The sequence below is a fragment of the Cotesia typhae genome, unplaced genomic scaffold (genome assembly GCF_013202065.1).
Source record: "Cotesia typhae breed Kobodo isofemale line unplaced genomic scaffold, CoteBio_Ctyphae scaffold_58, whole genome shotgun sequence".
Taxonomy (NCBI): domain Eukaryota; kingdom Metazoa; phylum Arthropoda; class Insecta; order Hymenoptera; family Braconidae; genus Cotesia; species Cotesia typhae.
In genome coordinates this window covers 507,649-528,844 of record NW_027423778.1, presented here as the reverse complement: position 1 = coordinate 528,844, position 21,196 = coordinate 507,649, and the positions used below count along the sequence as shown (strand labels likewise).

The window sequence follows — 21,196 nt, the reverse complement described above, 5'->3', positions numbered from 1 at the left end:
TGAGGTGCTAGGTTCACAGCACACTTCTCTTAAAATGTAGTGTAAAGGTAAGGGATAAAAAAAAATTTTCAAAATTTCGAAATAAATAGAGTTTAATGTTAGTATTGCTTAGTTAGCAAAAATAATTTCTTTATTTCGCAATACCGAATTAAAATAAATTTTGCTGACAGGAGTTGCGATTGCAAATTCCGTTTGGTGTTAATCAACTCTGGCATATACGCGTCAGCGAATTCCTTTTGCGGTAATTTATTGTCTAAAGAAAGTATATTAGGTCAGAAAACGATTTTGAAACGATATTATTTGAGTTCTATAACCTTTAAAAAAATTTCGGACAAAGGAAATTTTGCAAAATATAATTTTATGAAGTTTAAAATATGTCGAAATATAAAAGAAAATTTTGTAAGACTCGAAATTCGTTCTACAATTAAGTTGAATTTATATCAAGATTGAACGAAATTATAGCTTGAATTTACTTTATGAATTTATTTTACGCAGTGAATTTACTTTACTTTACAAAAAAATTGAATAACGAACGAAAATTGTTAGAGTTTTTAAATTTTCTCAAACGGAAGTTAAATAATTTCGTGGGTTCGAATCCCACCGCTGCCACCAGTGTTCTTTATGTTATGTCCAAGGGCGTTTTTAGACCGGTAGCGTAAACGGTGGAGGTTTGGACTAACAATTTAAAGAATACACAACGGAGGTTTTAATTCCGTTGTTTTAATTATTTATGTGGGACGTTTTCGAAGTACGAATTTACCACGCCTTCGTTTGAGACTGTTCACGGATTTATTGAGAGTAGATGTACTTACTGTTACGGGAACTTTATTGATGGTCGGCTCCGTGATTTTAGGGCAGCTGTTAGCGCCTGTTCCTTGATTGGGCCCTTTGGTTGGTTCTCGCAGCGGATGGAGTAGGGTGGATTTGGGCTGCTTATATTACGGGCTTCTTATTTTATGAAATGACTTGTTGGAAACTGATTCCACTTTAATTGAGATTTATTTTTATAAACATTAAAACTTACACTTTCACAATTTGAATTTTTTTTAAAGAATTTAATTTAATGAATTTTAGTAATTTAAATGAGCTAACGTCCTCCAGTCCCCCGTAGGGTAAAGTGCGCAAATTTAGCTTTTAGAGAAACTTTATTTAAACTTACTGCCCGGATTCTCGCCTAAGTGCAGAGCAAATTAGAACTTTGAGATTCCGGTTCTCTAGATTTTTAGAACTAATAACTAATACGTGGCCTGCTGGTTGAACCGAATCTGAACTCGTCTTAAGTGCAGCGCAAATTAAGATGAGTGACTTTTACAAGGCACGGGTACGTCAATTAAACGCGGAAGTCGAATTAATTGCTCAAAGACCAATACGTGGCCTGCCAGTTGAACCAAGTCTGAACTCGTCCTAAGTGCAGAGCAAATTAAGATGAGTGACTTTTACAAGGCACGGGTCCGTCAATTAAACGCGGAAGTCGAATTACTTGATCAAAGACAAGGCGTTGGCTGTTGATCGCCTTTTTAAATACTCGCGGTGCTGAGATTGCAGAAGTCCCCGCTAGTCAACCAGCAGTCGCGTAGCTTATATTTTATTGTGGCTTTCGCGCATGGAGAAGTCTTCCATCTGCGCGGGTGATTTAAATTTAAAGAAAAATTTTGGGGTGGACATAACAATGTTAATTCCGCCTCTGATAATTTAAGGGCGTATTAAAATTAACTTCCGAAAATCGAGAACGTAACATTAATTAAATATGAAAATCAAAGAATGAAAAAATCAGGCGCATGTTGGATAGTTGAATAAATAATAATCTGCATTCAAAAAATTTTTATTCCAATTTTCTTCTTAATTACGCTTTTAGTAATTAATAAATTTTTCAAAACGAAAGTAAACAATAAAACCTCGATGATTCTTAAACCGGAAGTCAAAAATTTTTTTCTTTTTTTTTTTTTTTTGACTAGTTTGTTGAAGACTTTAGAAAAGATCCTCGTTGGAAAAATGGAAAATTTTTAAATTGGGCAATAAAAAAAAATTAGAAGATCTCTTCAAAAATGCTAAGCTGATAAAAACGACAAAAAACTTTTCAAATTGTTGATTGTTCTAAATCAAATTATAGAAGTGAAATTGTTCTTTCTTTTAAATGAGTTAATAATTTTTAGAACAATGAAAAATAAAAAAAAAAGACAATCGCCAGATTCTAAAAAACAATAATGAAAGGATTAAAGCAAATATATTGCAATATGACGAAAAAGTAAAATATATCAAATTAGTTTAGGTCATTGAATTTCTTGTAATCAAATTATCGCTAATATTATTAGTAACTATTTCGTTTTCGAAATGTATATTTTCTAAATGCAAAAGATATATTATTGTTTTATCAAATAGTTACCAATGTGATATCCATTATCAGACGTAAATATTATAAATGTATCGTTCAAAAAGTTTTCCAATTTTAACGTTTGATATATTTTTTCTACTAAATCATCTATCGATAATAGTGTTTCCCAACGTCGTCTATAAATAAAATCTAGCTTTGTTAATATTTCATTTGGAAGTGGAGATGGATGCATCCGCACCAACCAATGTTTATCCTGTAAAAAAGTTTACGATTTCAAATTCAATTCAACAAATATTAACTAATATAAGCACAATAATCACACCAATTGAGTAAATGCATTGAAATTAGGTGTCCGTTTTGCCTTAACATCTCTAAATTTATCATTATGTCTCAAAGCTGGCGTAAATGGTGCATGTGGTGCTGGAGGTGCAAGAACCATGAGAAATGGTTGAGTGTAGTCATCATAACTTCGAATGAAATCAACAGCTATTCCAGCCTATTTAGAAATTTATATTTTACTTTTGTACTACGTTGTTACTTTAAATAAAATTTAAAAATCTTACTATCACATCTGTCAAATAGTCCTGGGTTTTATCTGAATAAAATTTTGCAGTACCATTTATCGACAATGTATAATTATAGTACTTTGAATTACCTAATAATCCAGCCCACCAATCCCATCCGGGTGGTACGTGGCTTGGTCCGCCTGCTGACTTTGTTCCGTACTAGAAAATAAACCGTTCTAAATCATCCTCATGTAAATCAGTACAATTTTAAACTGAATTTTCAAAGAGTATGCTTACTTCATTCAAATATTTACCGGCGTAAAATGTTCTATAATTTTTTTGGTTTTTAAGAATCGTACCAAATGTTCGCTTTTCGTGAGTCCTTTGCCATTCCATACCATTACATCCTCCAGATAAAGAATTATTTAAAGTCAAATGATTGTGCTGGTATCTTCCTGTCAAAATAGATGCTCTATTTGGACAGCATATTGGCGATGCTACAAACTGAAAATGGGTTTTTATGGTTAAATTTGGTATCGTTGGAAAGGTCTGAAGTTGTGCCTTTTTAATGTTTCATATTCTTTTCTAAAATAGTTTATTTATTATAATAAGTTTTCGAAGTAGTTATAAATAGATTCGAATTTAGCAATAAAAAAAATTTGTCTATTTATTTATTTTGTTTTGTGCACGTCAATGTGGATATATATCAAAAATTGATTTATATAATTAAGAGACTAAGAAAAATTTAGTAACGGGTGTATCTTTAGCGTAAATTGAATTTGATATTTTTTAGTGACAGTCAACAGTTGTTGATGATTTAAATAATTTTGGGAGAAAAGAAGATTTTGTGATGAGCATATTATTATTTTTAAAAAAATTTTCATAGTTTTAATTAGGTATCATTAGAAAGGTCTTGATAAAAATTAGTGCCTTTTGATTTTATATATTTTTAAGTATTCAATTTTTCATGTAAAGTTGTCGGAGGAGTTTTTAATAGTTTGTTGGTTCTATAAACTCGTTCCGTGACATTTTTCCATTAAATACTTAGTAAATGATCCTGTGATAGCACTATTATTGAAAAAAATTTTTTTTAAATTACCTAAACTATTAGTGAGATTATAACTATAAAAAATTACTAAGCCAAAGTTTTCTTATTCATAATTCGTAAATATCAGCAGTTGCACAGTGACGGCAGGCTGCTAGTTGTAGATTAAATGATTCTTTGAATTGTAATGCATAAAATGAGAAAGCTTATATTTTATCTGTATACTGTGAAAATTAAACCTCTGATTTTCTATTATAATAATAAATATGATATCATTTATTACCCGGGAAAAAATCATCATGCATGAACATGCATGATCAGGCGTTAATTTCATGCATGATCATATGTGATTAAGCATAATCATGCTTTTACATGCCTGGCATGTAATAGCCATGTAATATTCATGATCAATCATGCATGATAAAGCATTTTTGTCACGATAAAAAAAACTTTTAGTTGAACAAAAAAATTTTTTTTGTTCATCAAGGTATTAGTCTTTTACTATTAAGTAGTATTCGATTGTTTCTTTCACTGAAAAATACCATTTGACATCCGGTCTTTGACGAGACTCGAACCCGGGACCCTTGAGACACGAAGTATGAACAATAACCACTACGCTGATCCTCCACAATTCTTCAAAAGATTTTTACTACATATTATATTTTTCGTTCGTCGTTAGAGTGATTGTGACTTGAGTACAAAGTTAGTAATGATTTAGCTTTAATTAAATAAATTCTATTCAATACACATGTTTTATACAAAAAATATGTTTTTTACAAGAAAAGTAAAGTCGAAAGTATTTATAAATGAATGTTATACATTTTTGTTTGTATTCATCTTCTTATATAACAGCTCTAACTGACCTTCCAGTTTTTCAGTTTTTAAGATTTGTTTTTTTTTTTCATTTTCAAGGATGAATATTTTAATTTAAAAAAAATTTTTTTTTTGCAATACGTAGAATATTATTAATCAAATAATAATTTTTCAATTCAGAGCAATAAAAAAAAAAACATTTTCAACTAAAAAAAAACCGAATGAAAAATCCAAATATGTTGAATCTCTACAACGAATAATGTTACAAAGCTTGTATTCTTTTTTTTTTGAACATTAAAAACTTAAAAAAAAAATTTTTTTTTCTTTTAATTTTCAAAAATTCTTAATTCTGGAAACAAAAAAATCTCTTATTAGGAGTTTCAGAATTTTATAAGATCAGTTAGAAATATTATAAATGAAAAATTGAGCCATAAAAAAAACATGAATTTGAATATTTCTCCTCTTTAAATTTTAAAATTCTGTGGTTTTTTCTTTTACTAGATATTATTTTTTTAGCTGTTGAAAACTTTCCCTTCGAAACAGATCCTGAACGATTGTAATAAGTATAGTAGTTTGAAATATATTGAAAAAAACTTGAAAAATTCGGAGAATGGTAAAAATTTGAATATTGCATAACTTTTAAAACAAATTTTCTAATTTTTTCTTTCCTTTGGAAAAAATCAACATGCGTGGTCATGCTTAATCAAGTATGAAGCAGATATAATCATGTATAAATTGTGTATGATCGTGCATGAATAATGTATAATCGTGTAAGATCATACTTGAACATGTACTTTTCAGCATACGTGATTGTGCACGATCAGGCATGATCGTGCATAATTCAAGCTTGACCAAGCTCGATCAGGTATGACCGTTTGTGATCAAACTGAATAAGCGAACATAATCCTACCTGATCATGTATGGCTTTGTGTGATCATTTCGAAACAACACTTTTTTTTTTCTTGTAACTATTAGTTGTAAAACAAATTGAACTTCGTAATACAAATTAATTTCGTAATACATAAAATCAAATAAGAATCATCTTTTTAATACTTATACTTGAGGGAAAGAGACTTGACGATTGAGTCAGTGTAAAAAAAAATGTAACATTATAATAATAATAATTTTCTTATCGAATTTTCAAACTTTCAGAACATTTCGAATCAAATCCATAATGGTGTCGTATTTGGTATTGATTTTGGTTACGGAAAGAGTTATCGTGCATGGCCACGCTTGACCAAGCCCGATCATAAATGATTGTACAAAGCCAAACGCAGTCGAACTGGCTGATGTTTACTTATTCTGTTCAATCACAAATGGTCATACTTGATCAAGCTTGGTCAAGCATGAATCATGTATGGCCGTTTACGGGCATGTACAGTCATGCATGATAGTCTCTACTGTGTTTAACGACTTCATGCATAATAAAGCTTTATCAAGCATGAATCCTGCATGATCAGGCTTGATCAAGCAATTTTTTTGTATGGCCCTACAAGGCCATACTCCTTCATTCAGACTCACGCACGACCTTTTAGTTCTCACGGTACACAGTCACGCACGATCGAGTATGATTGTGTATGATTATGCATAGTAATGACAGGTTGTGCGATATAACGCATGGTTACAAGTACACAATTGAGTATTATCTAGCACAATCGTGTACGATCATTCACGACTCATGTATTATCATGCATGATCATACACGGTCCATGCATGATTATGCCTAATTCATGCTTGGTCAAGTACGATCATACATGGTGATTTTTTCCCGGGATGGTTCGTAAACAGTAGTATCAAATACGGGTTATGAATATTTCAACTATTAAAAATGACTACAGGCAAGAAAATCATTTACTTGGATGACATATCCAAAAATTGAAAAAGATAGAATTTTGGTTGATAATATGTTGATTTCTTTTTCCGTAGTCGTCCCCTGGATTTTTAGTTCTTTACTTAGAAAAAAATCTGGATAACGGTTGACCCTGAAGGTCATCCCTTTAACTTCCCACTAATTCCATACTCAAGCGCTCAAAATTGCACTTATTACGTTTTTGATCTCTCTAAGTTCAAAAATATGTGTTATTTTGAGCTCTTCGAGCTCACAAGTCTTATGAAAGTTTAACAAAATACTATTTTTTGAATTTTCAAACCGTAATAACTTTTGAATGTGTAACAAAAATTTACTATTTTACAAACTACTCGACGGTGGATACGTTGAGCAAAGTAGAAATTTGTCCAGGTCGCCCAAAATAAATAAAAAAAAAAACAAATAGAAGACTTAGGAGATGCTCTCAATCTCCTAAGCAACACTGCAGCAGCCACCCAGGCTAGGTTAGTGCACATTTGGACGCCAGTTATTTTTTTTTTAAACGAGGAAAATAACAAATCCTTTATTTTCAGGGCCAATCTGCAGGTATCCAAGAGAACGATGAATAATATACTGACGTTAAGAAAAAGAAGGAGAAAAAGTAATTTTATAATTACGAAATATTGATAACAAACATCAACAAACTATTTATTCAAAAAATAAGTTACTTAAGACTAAGTCCAGAGCCGAATTACTCGGCCGGGTAGACTATTTAATGATAATAATATTGTCGCGTACAATTATTAATTTGTTACGTCCTCGTAACCGCGCGGTTTGAGAAGAACCGGCCCTAAATAATATAAAGGGGTCTGGAGAATTAGGATGAGACGACCTCCAGTGTCGTCAGTAGGTGGACTCGAGTTTCCTCCGAAATAAACTGATTTAATTTGAAATTAATAGTCTCCGATTTATTTAATTAGTAATGCGATACAATTTAATTATCAGGAGGGAAACCGTCGTACAGTGTAATGTTTATCGGTTTCTAGAGCAGTACTTAGTAGCTTAATGATATTATGAAAAAGGCCTCGAGTTCCCGATGCAACTCGCTTTTATAGACTCCCCAAGGGACGCGCCCTTGTAGGAGTAGGGTTGCTTATCAGGTTCTCGAAAATATAGCATGTTCTAGACTTTGGAGTTCACGCTTCCTGCGTCATCAGGGTGAGCTGGCTCATCGGCTGATGCCACTCCAGAGTCTAGTCCACGTAATTGTTTGTTGTTGACTTAGGACATTCTTTTCGTGAAACTTTCTGATGTTGCCGCGTACTGTACTCTAGTTTCCCTTTACATTTTATTATACATTTGTGTTATCATTAAACGTTCCTTGTTGGAATGTTAATGGTAACTTAAAAACAACTTAAGCTTAAGCTTATTTGTTCTACTGCTTGTTGAATCATTCTAGTTTTTCCATTAACATTCTTCGAAAGAAAATGTTAATGTGAACTTAAAAATAATCTGTTTATTCAGGTGTTGGCTGAGTTTTACTTATCATTTTCTTAGTATTTAATGTTTAACGTTTGGGATTCTTTACTTATTATTTAACATTATATTTATGAAAAAATGAATATTTATGAAATTATTGTACAATTGTTAGAGTTTAAATTAGCGCGCGTATTCGCTATCAGAGACATCTGCGAATGCAGGTGGGGACGTAACACGTCCCTCCCTCTAGACAAACGTCCCGTTTGTTGTTTAGGTGGCATTGATCTCAATTTATGCTTATGAGAAAAAAAATATGTTTTTCGCGCGTTAAATTATATTAAAAAAAAATTTTAGGAGATTTCTCCCTCTCAGTAGGCTCGCGTCCCTTGTGAGTTAAGAGATACTCCGACGGTTCTGCGATAACTGCTTTACCTGCCATAGGGCTATTATCTTTATTTTTAAGTTCTTCTGAAACCTTAATGACAATGATCCTCTTTTATTTGTTTTTACTTATATATTACGTTTAAGTTTATGTTTATCTTTTTCTTTTAAAGTTCTTTAAAACCTTAATGACAATAATCTTCTTATTTTTGGAAGAAAATACATGTACGTTTGCGTTATCTCTATTATCTTTTAAGTTTGTATTTTACTCGACTGTCATTTGAAAAGAAAAAAAATTTAGTTTACAATTTATTATGTATTATATTATTATTTATAATTCATTAATTTATTATTATTATTATCATCTTTCTTGGCTAAAAAAAATTTATGTACTTTTTGAACAATAAAATCTATGGTTATTTATTTAATTATTGTTGCTTGAATCGGTAATTCCTTGCTATCGCTGTGAAGCTTAAATGTTCATTTATTTATCTTTTTTTTTTTTTTTTTATTTCTATATTCGATGTTGTGGTTCATTCTTATATCTAAACATTATTAAAAATTTAATATTTTTATTTTATATTTCCTGTAAGAAAAATATGTCATTATTTTTCCAAAAAAAATTTGTTTCTCGTCATATTTTTTTTTTTTTTTTTTTTTTAGATGTCCTGCTTTTTATTTTATAGTTATTTTTGTTTTCCACCTGAATTTATAATTTCTGATCTATCGTTTATTCTTCTTTACTTTTCTTGTATCTTTAGGGAGTGAGCCGAAGGAAAGAAAACTTTTTGATGATAAAGAGAGAGACGAGAAAATATGGAAAATAATTGTTTCTAAATTGATTTTGGTAATTTGTGTATTTTTATATTAAAAAAAATCTTATTTATGTATTTGAAGGAAAAAGGGACCTTGAGGGGAAAAAAGAAAAAAAAGGAATTTTTAATTTTAAAAAAATTCATTCACGTAGGTGTGCTTATGTATATATGCTGTAATTTTTACTAAAAAAAAATAAAAAAAAATGTTAAAAAAAAGTTTGTTGGGATTTTCAGATAAAAAATCTTCGCTCTTTATGTGTTATATGATTTGTTAAATTCATCACTGTTTGCTATTAATTAACTTTTTGTTCGATATTTCCTTGTTTAATTAATATTTTTGTATATAAAAAAAATTATTCATTATTTCTCTTTTTATTTCTTTTGTCATAAAAAAAATTTTATCTGAGGGGAGCGTTAAAAGAAAAAAATTTTGTAAGAGTGGGGTAGTTCCTGCGCGTGGTTTCACTCTTTGTTTCGGGTTGTCGGTATAATTTTGGTTATATTTTGCGCATCCTGACTGGATGGGGATGTATTTTCTAAGTCGTGGGGGTTTTTCGTACCGTCTAGTGTCTTTAGTTGTTTAATTACGTTACTACTTTTCCGAGTACCTTTGTGAAGATCGTCACGTGCTTTCTTTCTCTTTGTACTTTCGCGTATATAAATATTAGACTTTTCTTGTCTCCGGATAAAATATAAAAAAAAAATGTGTAACCCTAGTTACTCTTTGTGCTGTCCCGTGGATGTAAGTACCGTTTTTAAATTATTAGTACTAATTACTACTATTTGGTTGACTCTTTTATTTGAGAAAACAAATTTTTACATGAAAAAATTTTTTTTTTTTTTTTTTTTTTTTTTTTTTTTTTTTTTTTCAGAATGTGTTCGATGTCTTTATGTGGCTTGTGATCATCAAAGATCTGGTTGATCTTGGGCGTGATCTGCGCGGGGGTTACTTGGTGCGGTGGTGCTCGGTGGGGCGGTTGAAAGCCCTCATTTTGAAACTTGTCCGTCTCTACGTGGAATCGCAGATACGCGTATCTCCCGTAAGTATGCTTGTTTCTTTATCTGTTTGCTTATTTACTTCATTTCACTGATTAATTTGCTTATTTTAGCTTTCCGGACCACTGAATATTGATGGGTTTATCTCCATCGATATTGTTCGTCGCCGGCGTGCCGAGAAGATTCAGAACCGATGTGCTTGGTTCCGGGACCGGTTCGAGTCATCCCAACCCCAATCGGACGATTTCGACTACTTGGGACTTCGTTGGATGCAGGAGGGGAAGTTTGCCGTCCTGGACCACCCTACCGACGACTGGTGTCACCCCGCTTGGGCTCATCCTGAAGGACTTCTCTCTGTTCACGATTTATAAACGGCTTTGTAGAAGAAAAGGATTTCAATAAAAAAAATTTTCCTTCTTAGTGTGTATTGTTAGGGTTTTTTTTTTTTTTACATGATAATGGAATGGAAGAGAAAGGAAATTTGCTAATTTATGGAAATAGTTTTCTTTGTATTGTTTTGTCTGTCTGGTCGATGTCTACCTTATTTGTTCCCGGTTCTCTTGCTCTTGGTCTTGGCGTCCTCGGTGGTTCTTCTCCTGAGTCTTTTTCTTCTATGTCGATTGTGGTTAGTTGTGACATTATTGGGTTGCTGGCTGTTTGCTCCTTTTCTTTCTCGTATTTCCGTTTTGAATGTAACAAGAAGTTTGTTAACGAATCCCATATAGATCCTAGTAACCATAGGCTCCATCCGAATACGGAGTGTAGTGCCAATGCGTGTATTACTGTGTCGGCGGCAAACTTGAAAGCTTTTATTATAATACAGCCTGCTATTATCGCTGAACTGTAATCTCCAATTACAGTGAAAATTCCGTGTACTTTTGCCAGCATGTTTTTAATTTTGTTTTCTATATTGACCTCGTCGATGAATCTATTTATGTTGATTCCTTGTACGTTTATTTGTCTGCCTGTTGTCCCTCTGGCTATCGTGTTTACTACTGCGAATCTTTCTACTGGGAACATCATTACTTCTCTTAGCTTACTCAGGTCTTCGTTTGAGTATATTCCGCTTTTTGCTAAATATTCCGGTGCCGTGTACTTCCATGTTGCTCTGGTGTTTGGGCCAATTTCTTCTGGTTCTAAGGTTGGTGTCAATTGGGGTAGAATTTGGTACCATGCATTATTGATGTTAAATGTGGTTGGCGTCAATGTGTTGCAATCGATCTGATTACCGGTCTTTACTAGCAGATGCGTTCTAGGTAACATGAAGAAGCTACCGTTTCCTAAAGTAACCGGTAGTTCTTGATAACATTCTTCTGTTTTCCTCGTTTTGACTTCGACTGGTACGCATTTTGATATTCTTATAACTTCTCCAGTGACGCTGGCCATATATCCTTGTTCTTTCATGAATTGAAACGCGAATTCCGCAGGTGCTATTGATGCTAATGCAAGGGAATTTCGTAGTACTATTTTTTCTAATTCGCATTGTTGTTTAATGGCATCGTTATAACTCGCTACAATCTCTTTTCTCAAATGTTTTTCTAAATAGACTACTTTCGAATTTACATATGCGAATATGTCCATGTCCGATGTTGTTAATTCTGATTTTTTTAGTAAGAAATTATTGTCATCACTTTCTATTACGAATAATCTGGGTTCTTCCGTGCGTAGGAATTTGTGCCCGCATACTGAGAGTGTTTCCTGTTTTGTTAGCGCAAAAGTTATTTGATTTGATGTTACTGCAAAGAATTCGACGGTCTTATTTCCTGAGCTATCCCTAATTCTTTGGGCTTCCCCTTGATAAACTACTTTGAATCTTTCTGTTTCGCAGTCGTCTTTCTTTATGACGTCCCAGAACGTGTAGCCTCCTTCTGTATCCAAGCATTTTTCTGATCCATGCCAGCATCTTATTCCCGATTTTAGGATTACGCTGTTTTCTTTGAAGTTTACCGGGGCTAAATAATCACGGATTGTGATTTTTATCTGTCCTTGTACCACTACATCTGAGTATGTCCCGTATGGATCCGAGTATTTTCCTCCTTCGCAGTTTCCGGAGTTATCTGCTTTCCCTGCGAAGAGTAGAGACCTTATCGTCGTTCCGTTCGGCTGTATGTCTCGAATTGCCGTGTCGTACATGAAGTGTGTCCGGGTCTTGTGTATATCTTGACAGTAAGGTTTCGATATCTCTTCTATGTACTCTATGTGTGGATTTGTTACTGTCGCTACGTGACTCCAGGAGCCGCAATAATAGACTGATCTTTTGATTTCAATTTTACACTGAATTATTTTAGTGTGGGAATATTCTACCGTTTGTATGAGCTGAATATTAGATTTTGTTATGTTAGGAGTCGTTATGGGTTTTTCGCATTCTTTTATGTTGATTAATGACAATGTAGTAAATTTTGTAGCTGCTGCTCCGCAATCGTATGCGATGAATGCATTTGTCGTTGTGGTTAGCATCAGCAAGATGGAAAGAATTTTGAACGCTTCCATTTCTTCCTGTAAGAGAAGTGTATTTATGGTAGTTGTTTTCGCTATCTGCGTTGTTTTTATACTATTATTAATGTGCGATTTTCGCTCTGTCACAATGAACTATTTTTCTTTTTCCCTTTTTTATTTCTATTTCAATGTCATTTTTATCTGGGAATATCTCGGTAATTTTATAAGGACCTAAATAATTGTCGTCAAATTTTCCCGTCTTTTGGTTCTTAACTAAATATATGTTCTGACCTATTTTAAATTTTACTGGATGTATATTTTTATCATATCGAATTTTTGATTTCTGTTTAGCTTTTTCTAGGTTTTCTCTGGCTATCTTTTGAGTTTCTAAAAGTCTAGTCGCGTGAGTTTTGATATAGTCTGCGTAGGTCGGTATTTCGTCAAGGTAAGAAAATTCTGAGGGTAATCGGGCTTCTTTACCGAAAACTAGTTGGTAAGGTGTAAATTTTGTACCTTCGTGTACGCTAGTGTTATATGCTAATGTAGCTTGGGGTAACCACTTATACCAATCGTTTCTGCTAGTATAATGTTTTATGTAGTCAGTCAAGACTTGGTGACTACGCTCAAGAGCGCCGTTTGACTGTGGTCTAAACGCTGTGGTTTTTATTTGTCTAATTTTAAACGTTTTTGCTAAGCAAGTCATTATTTTTCCTATAAACGCTTGACCTTGATCTGTTAATATGACTTTTGGACAACCGAATTTACATATAAAATGTTCAACTAAAGCTTCTGTGATATCTTTCGCGGTCATTGTTATCAATGGTATCGCAAAACAAAATTTTGATAGATCGTCTTGCATGGTTAAGATGTAAGAGTAACCATTAGCTGAAATTTTGTTGGGGACTACTATATCTAGAGCTAATTTATCCCAAACTTGGGCTGATGTGTCGGTAATGACCATCGGTTGTTTAGTTTTTATTCTAACTAGTTTCTTTTTCTGGCAACTAATACATTTTCGAACAAAATCTTCTACCTGTACTTTTATATTGTCCCAAAAATATCTTTGTCTTATTTTCTTGTATGTTTTTGTCACACCTTTATGTCCTGACATAGGAGGTTCATGGTTTTCTAACATTATTCTATGTCTTTCTTCTATGGGGGGTATTATGATTAATTCTCTGCAAATAGTAAATTTTATTTCTGTTCCTGCGAAAATTTTTGTAATGATACTTTTAATTTTTGACCAAACTACTTCGCTTAAGTTACTGAGTCCTTGTGATACACTAATTGTTTTGATATTATTATCTATAAGAAATGACTTCAAGTTTTTGAACGCTTTTAAATAATTTGATTCTAATGGTTTTTCTTTATCATGATTTTGTGTTACTAAAGCTATAACTTTTCTTCTTGAAGAACCCATTTTTATTATGTCTCCGATATCGTGTTTAATATTTGGATTTAATTTATTTAAATGACCTACTCTAATTAATTTTCTCCCTATTTCACTAGATACGGTGCTATCTGCGTTAATGAAGCATAGATAACTGTTTTTCTGCATTAGTAGATTGTCTCTTGTTTCGAAGATATTTTCGTTACTAAAGTCGTTTGATATTGTTGAGTTTTCGGATGCTGTAGAGCTATCTGAGTCGTTTCTTTTGTCGTTATTTAAATTATTATCGTTTCTTGGGATTCTGTTTGTGTTGTTTGTCTGTGATTTCTTTTTGTTTTGAGATTTTGTCTGTTCGTTATTGTTTATTTGTTCTTCGTTGTCAGTGGAATCGTTATTTATTGATAAACTATTTATTTTACTTGTTGATTTGTTTTTCTTTTTGTTTTTAATCCTATTTCTTGTTCTATTACTGTTTTCTAATGAATTTTCGCTATTTGAGTCTGTAATTCCTGTTGGATTTATGTTGGAAAGGTTTAGGGAAGGTTGTCTGAATTCGTCTGACTCTAATATAGTTGAGTTATATGTTCTTTGGCTAATATTTTGTTGAGTGTTATCTATTATTATTTTATTAACGTCTGAGTCTGTGATTGGCGTATTTGGAATGGGTTGACAGGGATTTTCTGTTTCTGATTGTGTAACTGTATGTCGGCTTTGTGTGTTTTGTATGAGAATTGGTGTCTGTGTTTTGTCTTCTTGTTGACTTTTACTTGTTGTTTTTAATATTTTGTTACTTGAGTCTAAATCGTTAGGGATGATGGGGTCTGGTTGTATGTGAGTGTGTGAGTTTTTCTGTTTTCTTGATTGTGTTGATTTTCTTATGTTTTTGTTTAGTTTGCTTTGTTTAAGTACTTTTATTATTTTATTAACGCGATCCATGTGTTCGGGTATTGATGACAATCTCTTATTAATTTTTGTTTCTTTTGTTTTATCGTAATTATTTGAATCCTTTAGAGATTCTAAAGTAATCATTATGTCTGGTAGTTTTATGTTTTGGTTTTTCTTTGTAATTTTATTGTGTTTTATTTGATTTTTGTTAATTAGTTTTCTGATTTGGTGAGGTATGTGTTTGTGTGTGTGTACGTGTGAGTCCGTGTTCGTTTCACAAGAGCATGTTTTTGGTTTTCTTGTTCTTTGTGACCTGCGTAAGGGTAGAGGGTTTTCTTCTACCTGTGTCTGTATATTATTTTTGTTTACGTCTTTGTATGTGTGCTGTGTGTGTAATGTTTGAGAGTTTTCGTTTGGTGTAGTTGTTGTATGAGGTTGTGCTGAATTTGAAATATCGTTTTGATTGTTATTGTTTTCGATTACTGCTTCTACGGTAATGTATTGGGGTCTGTCTCCACTTTCTTCTGAGGACCATGGTACTGCTCCTCCCTTATCATTTTCGCGATTTGTTGTCATGATGGGAATTGTTTCTATGGGGGAATCTGTGCTAATATTATCTGAATTATTTGAATATATTTTGGAATTAATAATTTCTGATTCATCCGTATTTGATTCGTCGTCCGAACTGTCAATTATTTTGAAAATTTTTTTATTTATGCTTTTATTTATTTTTTTATGAGTACGCGAGATAGGTGATGGTGTAAAGTCTGCGTATTGTCGTGTTCTTTTGTATTGTAAGGGTAAAAATCTGTTTTTAGATCTTGTATTTTTAAATTTTATTTGAGGAGTCTGTGTTCCTGTATTATTTTGGGTCGGTTTTTGTGGGTCTGGGATTTCTTCATTAATTTTATTAGGAGAGGTTTGGGGTAGTGGATTTTGATCCGATGGGATAGTCTCTGTTGGTTCTTTGAGGTAGGATAAACCGAAGTCTGTTGTGTTAGAATCATATGATAAGTTATTTGTATTATTTTTGATTAGTTTCTTTCTTAATTTTTCTCCTCTAGGATCACTGTTTGATGATGAATATGATTTATCGGAATAATCGGATAATTTGCTCGCGTTAACTAACATGCTAAATTTATCGCTCTTATTATCTTCTAATTTATTACTATTTATGATTTCTGACTGTGTTTTATTACTTGAGTTTGTTATTTCTAATTCTTCTTGAGATATTTCTAAATTTCTTATACTATTTTTGCTCTTGTTTAAGTTTTGTTCTATAATTTTTCCGCTATTATCTAAGCTGGATTTATTTTGATCCGCGATATTTTCATCGATTTCTTGAATTATACTTATTTTATTTTTATCGGTTATTTTTAATTTGTTATTTTTATTTTTATATTTGTTTTTATTATTATTTTTATTTTTCTTATAAGGGATATATTGCCTATCTTCTTTGTTGCTTCTTCCTTCCTTTTCTCGCCTTGTTGCTGACCGTAGTTTCATAGGGTAGTTAGTCCTATTCTTATCTTCGATCTTCCAAGAGTCATTCACTTGGTCTAGCTGCTCGTCTGTGGAACTGCTAATTATTTTGTATATTCGTTGTCCCCTTGTAGATTTTGACATTACCTGAGTATATCCTTCAGGTAATTGAGATGATTTATTCATTGATTGTTTTTCTACTGAATTATCTAATTTTACCGCATGAATAATTTCGTCGCGTAATATTTTTATGTTTTTGTTGCTACACTTGTGCACTGGGGTGGTAATATTTTTATTTATTTTTTTATTTGTATATTCAGGTTCGTTTTCTTCCGAATATATCAATTTTTCTATGTTTTTCGAATTATTATTTTTATTTTTGTTTATTTGTAAGTTCTCGGGTTCGTTTTCTTCCGAACTTATTATTTTTGATTTTTTTGTTAGTACTGGTTCGGGGCCAGAAGGGTCAGACGTTCTGAGTCTTGCGATTCCTGGTTTCCCTGTGGGACGCCATTTAAATTTTATTGGGTATGCTTCCCGTTTATTTTCTACTGGATTTCTAGATAAAGCATCGGTGTTTGTGTTTATTCTTCCTGCCTTGTATTGTACTATATAGTCGAATTCTTTTAGACGTTCTCTCCATCTCATTATGCGTGAGGTCGGGTCGTTCATTGAATTTACCCATACTAATGGTCTATGATCCGTAATGAGTGTGAATTGTCTACCGTAAAGATAAGGTCTAAAGGTTTTCATCCCGAATAATGCTGCAACCATTTCTTTTTCTGTAGTTGAGTAATTTTTCTCATGTTTATTTAGGACGCGAGAGGCTGCTGCTATTATTTTATCTTCACCTATTTTACCCTGGGAAAGAATTGCTCCTACTGCGTAGTTTGATGCGTCGGTCGTTAAAATAAAAGGTTTTGAAAAATCCGGATACTGTAATATTGGAGCCGTGCGTAGTTTATCACGTAAATTTTCGAAGATTTCTTGATGTTCTTGTGTCCAGACAAATTTCACGTTTTTACTTGTTAGGTCTGATAATGGTTTCGCTATTTTTGCAAAATCTTTTATGAAACGTCGATAGTAACCCGCAAGTCCGAGAAATTCTCTTACTTGAGTGGTATTTGTAGGAGTTTTGTAATCTTTGATTGCTCTTATCTTTTCTGGGTCTGGTTTCACTCCATCGGCAGAAATAAGATGTCCTAGATATAACACTTCTTTTCTTAAAAATTCGCATTTATCGGGCTGGAAACTTAGATTCGCTTTACGTAAACGTTCGGCTAACTTTTCGAATTTACTTCTATGTTCTTCGAGCGAACACGCATAGATTACTATATCGTCCAGCTAGACGAATAGATCTACACCTTGTAAACCTCTAAGTACTAAATCCATTAGTCTTTGAAAGGTAGCAGGTGCATTTTTGAGTCCGAAAGGCATCCTATTGAATTGATAGTGTCCTCGCGGGGTCGTAAATGCCGTTTTATGCTTGTCCCTATTGTTAATTTTTATTTGATAAAAACCCGATTTCAGGTCAAAAGTAGAAAAGTACATAGCTCCTCCTAGTTGGTCGAGTATGTCGTTTATGAGCGGTAATGGGTATGCATCCCCAATCGTCTTATCATTTACTTTTCGATAATCTATAACTAGACGGTATTTTACGTTTCCTTTTGAATCCTTTTTCTTTGGAACTATGAAAAGAGGTGAATTATACGGTGAAGTTGATGGTTCTATAATATCCATTGAAAGAAGTTCTGTTATTTGTCTTTCGATTTCATCTCTATGCGCGGGTGGGTGTCTATATTGTCTAGTATTTACTGGAATGTCATCTTTCGTGGGTATTATGTGATCAGCCACTGTGGTTGCCTGCAAATTTTCTCCCGGAATGTTGAAGAGGTCTGCGTATTTTTCAACAATTGAAACTATTTCTTCGCGCTCTTCTTCATTCAGATGTTCTAAACGCAAGAGACTAATAACTTTATCAACGCGATTTCCCCTGGCCATGGTGCTATCGCTTTGTTGAACCGTTTCATCTTGCGATAAGTAAGTGCTATCTTCTTCGCTTGTTCCAAATGGGTACAAGGAGATTGTTGGCACCTTTACTTTGACATCTTCACTAAGAGTATTTATTGCATACAAATAAGCTATCCCATTTCTATTACTCACTAATGCTTCTCCGGCAAATATACCGTTTCCCATATCTAGACGAGGCACATATCCCTCTTTGAGATTACTATCTATCCGAACGAACATTGCTGTTTTAGTACGAGCTTTTAAAACAAAATATTCTCCTTCTGTCAATGAAATTTCTAAATTATTTAACTTTGTAAACGTAACCGTATTTTCTACTAGGTTTATTATTCCGCCGTATTCGCGTAAGAATTCCATTCCTAATATACCTGAATAATCTAGGGGGAAGTCGTCGGGTATTACGTGAAAGTCTGTTTCTGTATTAAAAATTTGTATTTTTATTTTACCTAGAGTAATTGCTTCTGATACTCCGTTTAAATTATAGCAATATGATTCATCAATTAGATCTTTATGTTTGATTTCCCCGTATTTTATTAGGTTTAAATTACATCCCGTGTCTAATAGAATTTTCCCGTAACTAGAAATTATATTTTTAGATTTTATCATTATTGAGGTAGGCTTATAATCTGGTGACATTGCGCCTACGAAGTATGTTTTTGTGGGTATTCTGGTATTTAATTTTGGGTCTGGCTCTGTTGCGTTGAGGTGTTTCCCCTTGAAGAGCCTGGAAGGGGAAACATTTGTCCGTTTCCGTGAACTGTTTGTGCGACATTTAAACCTGCTTGTCTACCATAATCGTAAATTTTCTTTCTACAAATTTTTTCTACGTGTCCTATCTTTCTGCAGTACGCACATTGTATTTGGGGTCCGTTATTATTATTATTCGTATTACCACTGATCGGATTATTATTATTCCTAGTGTAAATATTGTTTGTACTATTGGTGTAATTGTTATTATAACGATTGTAGTTTTTATTGTTATTATTATTATTATTGTAATTGTTACTTGTCATATTACGATTATTTCTGTTATTGCTATCATAGTTTCCGTAATTTCTAAACTTTAAAAATCTGCAATCCGCTGTATTATGATTGTTTCTTTTGCAATTTGAACAATATTTGTTTGTATTAATAATGTTATCTTTAAGTTGAATTTTGTCGTCGTTTTTGTGTGTCACGTCTGTATTAGGAGTACTTTGAATAGCATGACAATTTGTGTCATTAAAGGTTTGAAACATAGAGTTAATATTGCTCATCGATTGTAATTTTCTTTCTGCTTCACGAGCAGCGGTAGCGGCTGACTGAAGGTCGTTATATTCTACCTGTCCTAAATATAATGCTATTTGCGGGAATAGTCCTGATAAAAATGTTTGAATTGCTGTCTCTGTCGCTATTATCGTTTTCTCATTCGAGTTTTTACATTTTGAATTTTCAATTTCTAGGATTGTTTTTCTTAAATGTTCATCTATTCTACTATGAAAATCTATAACTCTCTCGTCTTTTTTTTTGTTTAAATTGTGTTAGTTCGTTTAGTAAAACTGAGATAGGTTTACTCTGTCCGTAATTTAGTGTTAATGTTGAAATTAAGTCGTCTATTGTTTTTATATTAGCGTTTAATAATAGTCTCTGACTATTGGTCCGTTTTTACATTTTGATATTAATAATCGTACTAGTACTTTTTCTTCTACGTCTGTTATAAAGTTCTTTGCTTCTTTACATATTTCTGTAAATGATTGTACTGGGATCGTGTGTCCGTCAAATTCAGGAATAGTTTTTATGAAAAGATCGAATTTATTATAATTTATACCGTTATTATTGTTACTAATATGTGTTGATGTACTTTGTCGTGAATTTAATTCAGCTTTAAATTGATTAAGTCTGTCTAATATTACATTGTCGCAACGTTTTTCGAAGTCGCTTTTCATTCTCTCTCTTTCATCTAACAGTTCTTCTATAGCTTTTTCTAAAGCTGCTATTTTTCCTTTACTTTCTAATATAGTGGTTTTCATTTCGTTATCGTTATCTAAAGTCATTTTGATTTATTTAAAACAAGTCAAAAAGGGAAAAGAGAAAGAAAAAAAAATTTTTTTTTTTTTTTTTTTTTTTTTGAAAAGAGAAAAAAAAATTTATACTGCGTGGGCAGACAAGGGAAAAAAAATTGCAATTTTTGACGAGAAACAAACAAATTCGGATTAATAATTGACTTACTACTTCGTTGTATATTCTTATGTCGTTAATTATATTTAAATGCTTGGGTTGTCCTTTTTCGGATTCGTGAGCTGCCTCTCAAGTGATGTTGGATTTGGGCTGCTTGGCTCTTATCGTTGTTGTCCTAGGTCGTCACTGCTTGGCTGTAGTTGCTTCTGCTTGAAGTTTTTAAGTAGATTCTTGGTGATGATTCACTTGTTTTACAATTTGATGGTTTTTATTTTTCTTTTTGCTTATTGTTTGTTGAATAATCTTTTATTTTATTCGTTGTTATTATTAATTTAATTTTATTTTTAATTTGTTTTGATATACTTTATTTATAATTAAGCAAAAAAAAATTATAGATTTGATAGTTTAATAGTTTGATAGTTTGATCGAGCCCAATCAGATATGACAATTTTTAATTCAGCTAAATAAATGAGCATAACCCTTGTGGAAAAATTTCTCAGAATAAACTCGAAAAAATTTTTATTTAGTATGAATAATAATTCTAAAATTTTTAAATTCTCTTAGAAACTCTGAAAAAGTATTATTGAGTCAAAAAAACTTTTTATTTGACTCAATAAGTCAGAGTATTTGCAAGATTTGGGACT

At 32.4% G+C, this 21,196-nt stretch overlaps 3 protein-coding genes across 10 annotated transcripts in view; 1 reads left to right on the top strand and 2 right to left on the bottom strand.

Moving 5' to 3' along the window:
* Window positions 1-21,196, bottom strand: part of LOC141537067 (N-acetylglucosamine-6-sulfatase) — a 165,601-nt gene that overhangs the window by 41,471 nt on the left and 102,934 nt on the right. For 7 of the 8 annotated variants that reach the window (XM_074257893.1, XM_074257892.1, XM_074257897.1 and 4 more), the window contains 4 exons: window positions 3,136-3,342; window positions 2,896-3,057; window positions 2,655-2,828; window positions 2,384-2,585 (listed from right to left, as the gene is read on the bottom strand). In XM_074257893.1, coding sequence (XP_074113994.1) covers window positions 2,384-2,585; window positions 2,655-2,828; window positions 2,896-3,057; window positions 3,136-3,342 — 745 coding nt within the window. The remainder of the gene's footprint in view (window positions 1-2,383; window positions 2,586-2,654; window positions 2,829-2,895; window positions 3,058-3,135; window positions 3,343-21,196) is intronic. The other variant, XM_074257894.1, reaches the window with a different exon arrangement.
* LOC141537106 (uncharacterized) lies at window positions 10,069-10,545 on the top strand. The gene is made up of 2 exons (XM_074257945.1): window positions 10,069-10,218; window positions 10,288-10,545. The coding sequence occupies exons 1-2, from the start codon at window positions 10,069-10,071 to the stop codon at window positions 10,543-10,545; spliced, it is 408 nt and encodes a 135-aa protein (XP_074114046.1).
* LOC141537105 (uncharacterized) lies at window positions 10,654-12,683 on the bottom strand. Its single transcript, XM_074257944.1, has one exon. It carries the CDS (start codon window positions 12,662-12,664, stop codon window positions 10,664-10,666), a length of 2,001 nt encoding a protein of 666 aa, XP_074114045.1. The 5' UTR covers window positions 12,665-12,683; the 3' UTR covers window positions 10,654-10,663.

What these genes read in the sequence shown, in the direction of transcription:
- LOC141537106 (XM_074257945.1), top strand. Translation starts at nt 10,069, where the DNA reads ATGTGGCTTGTGATCATCAAAGATCTGGTTGATCTTGGGCGTGATCTG. An exon ending in CGCAGATACGCGTATCTCCC is followed by an intron (nt 10,219 to 10,287) that starts GTAAGTATGCTT and finishes TGCTTATTTTAG; the next exon opens with CTTTCCGGACCACTGAATAT.
- LOC141537105 (XM_074257944.1), bottom strand. Translation starts at nt 12,664, where the DNA reads ATGGAAGCGTTCAAAATTCTTTCCATCTTGCTGATGCTAACCACAACG.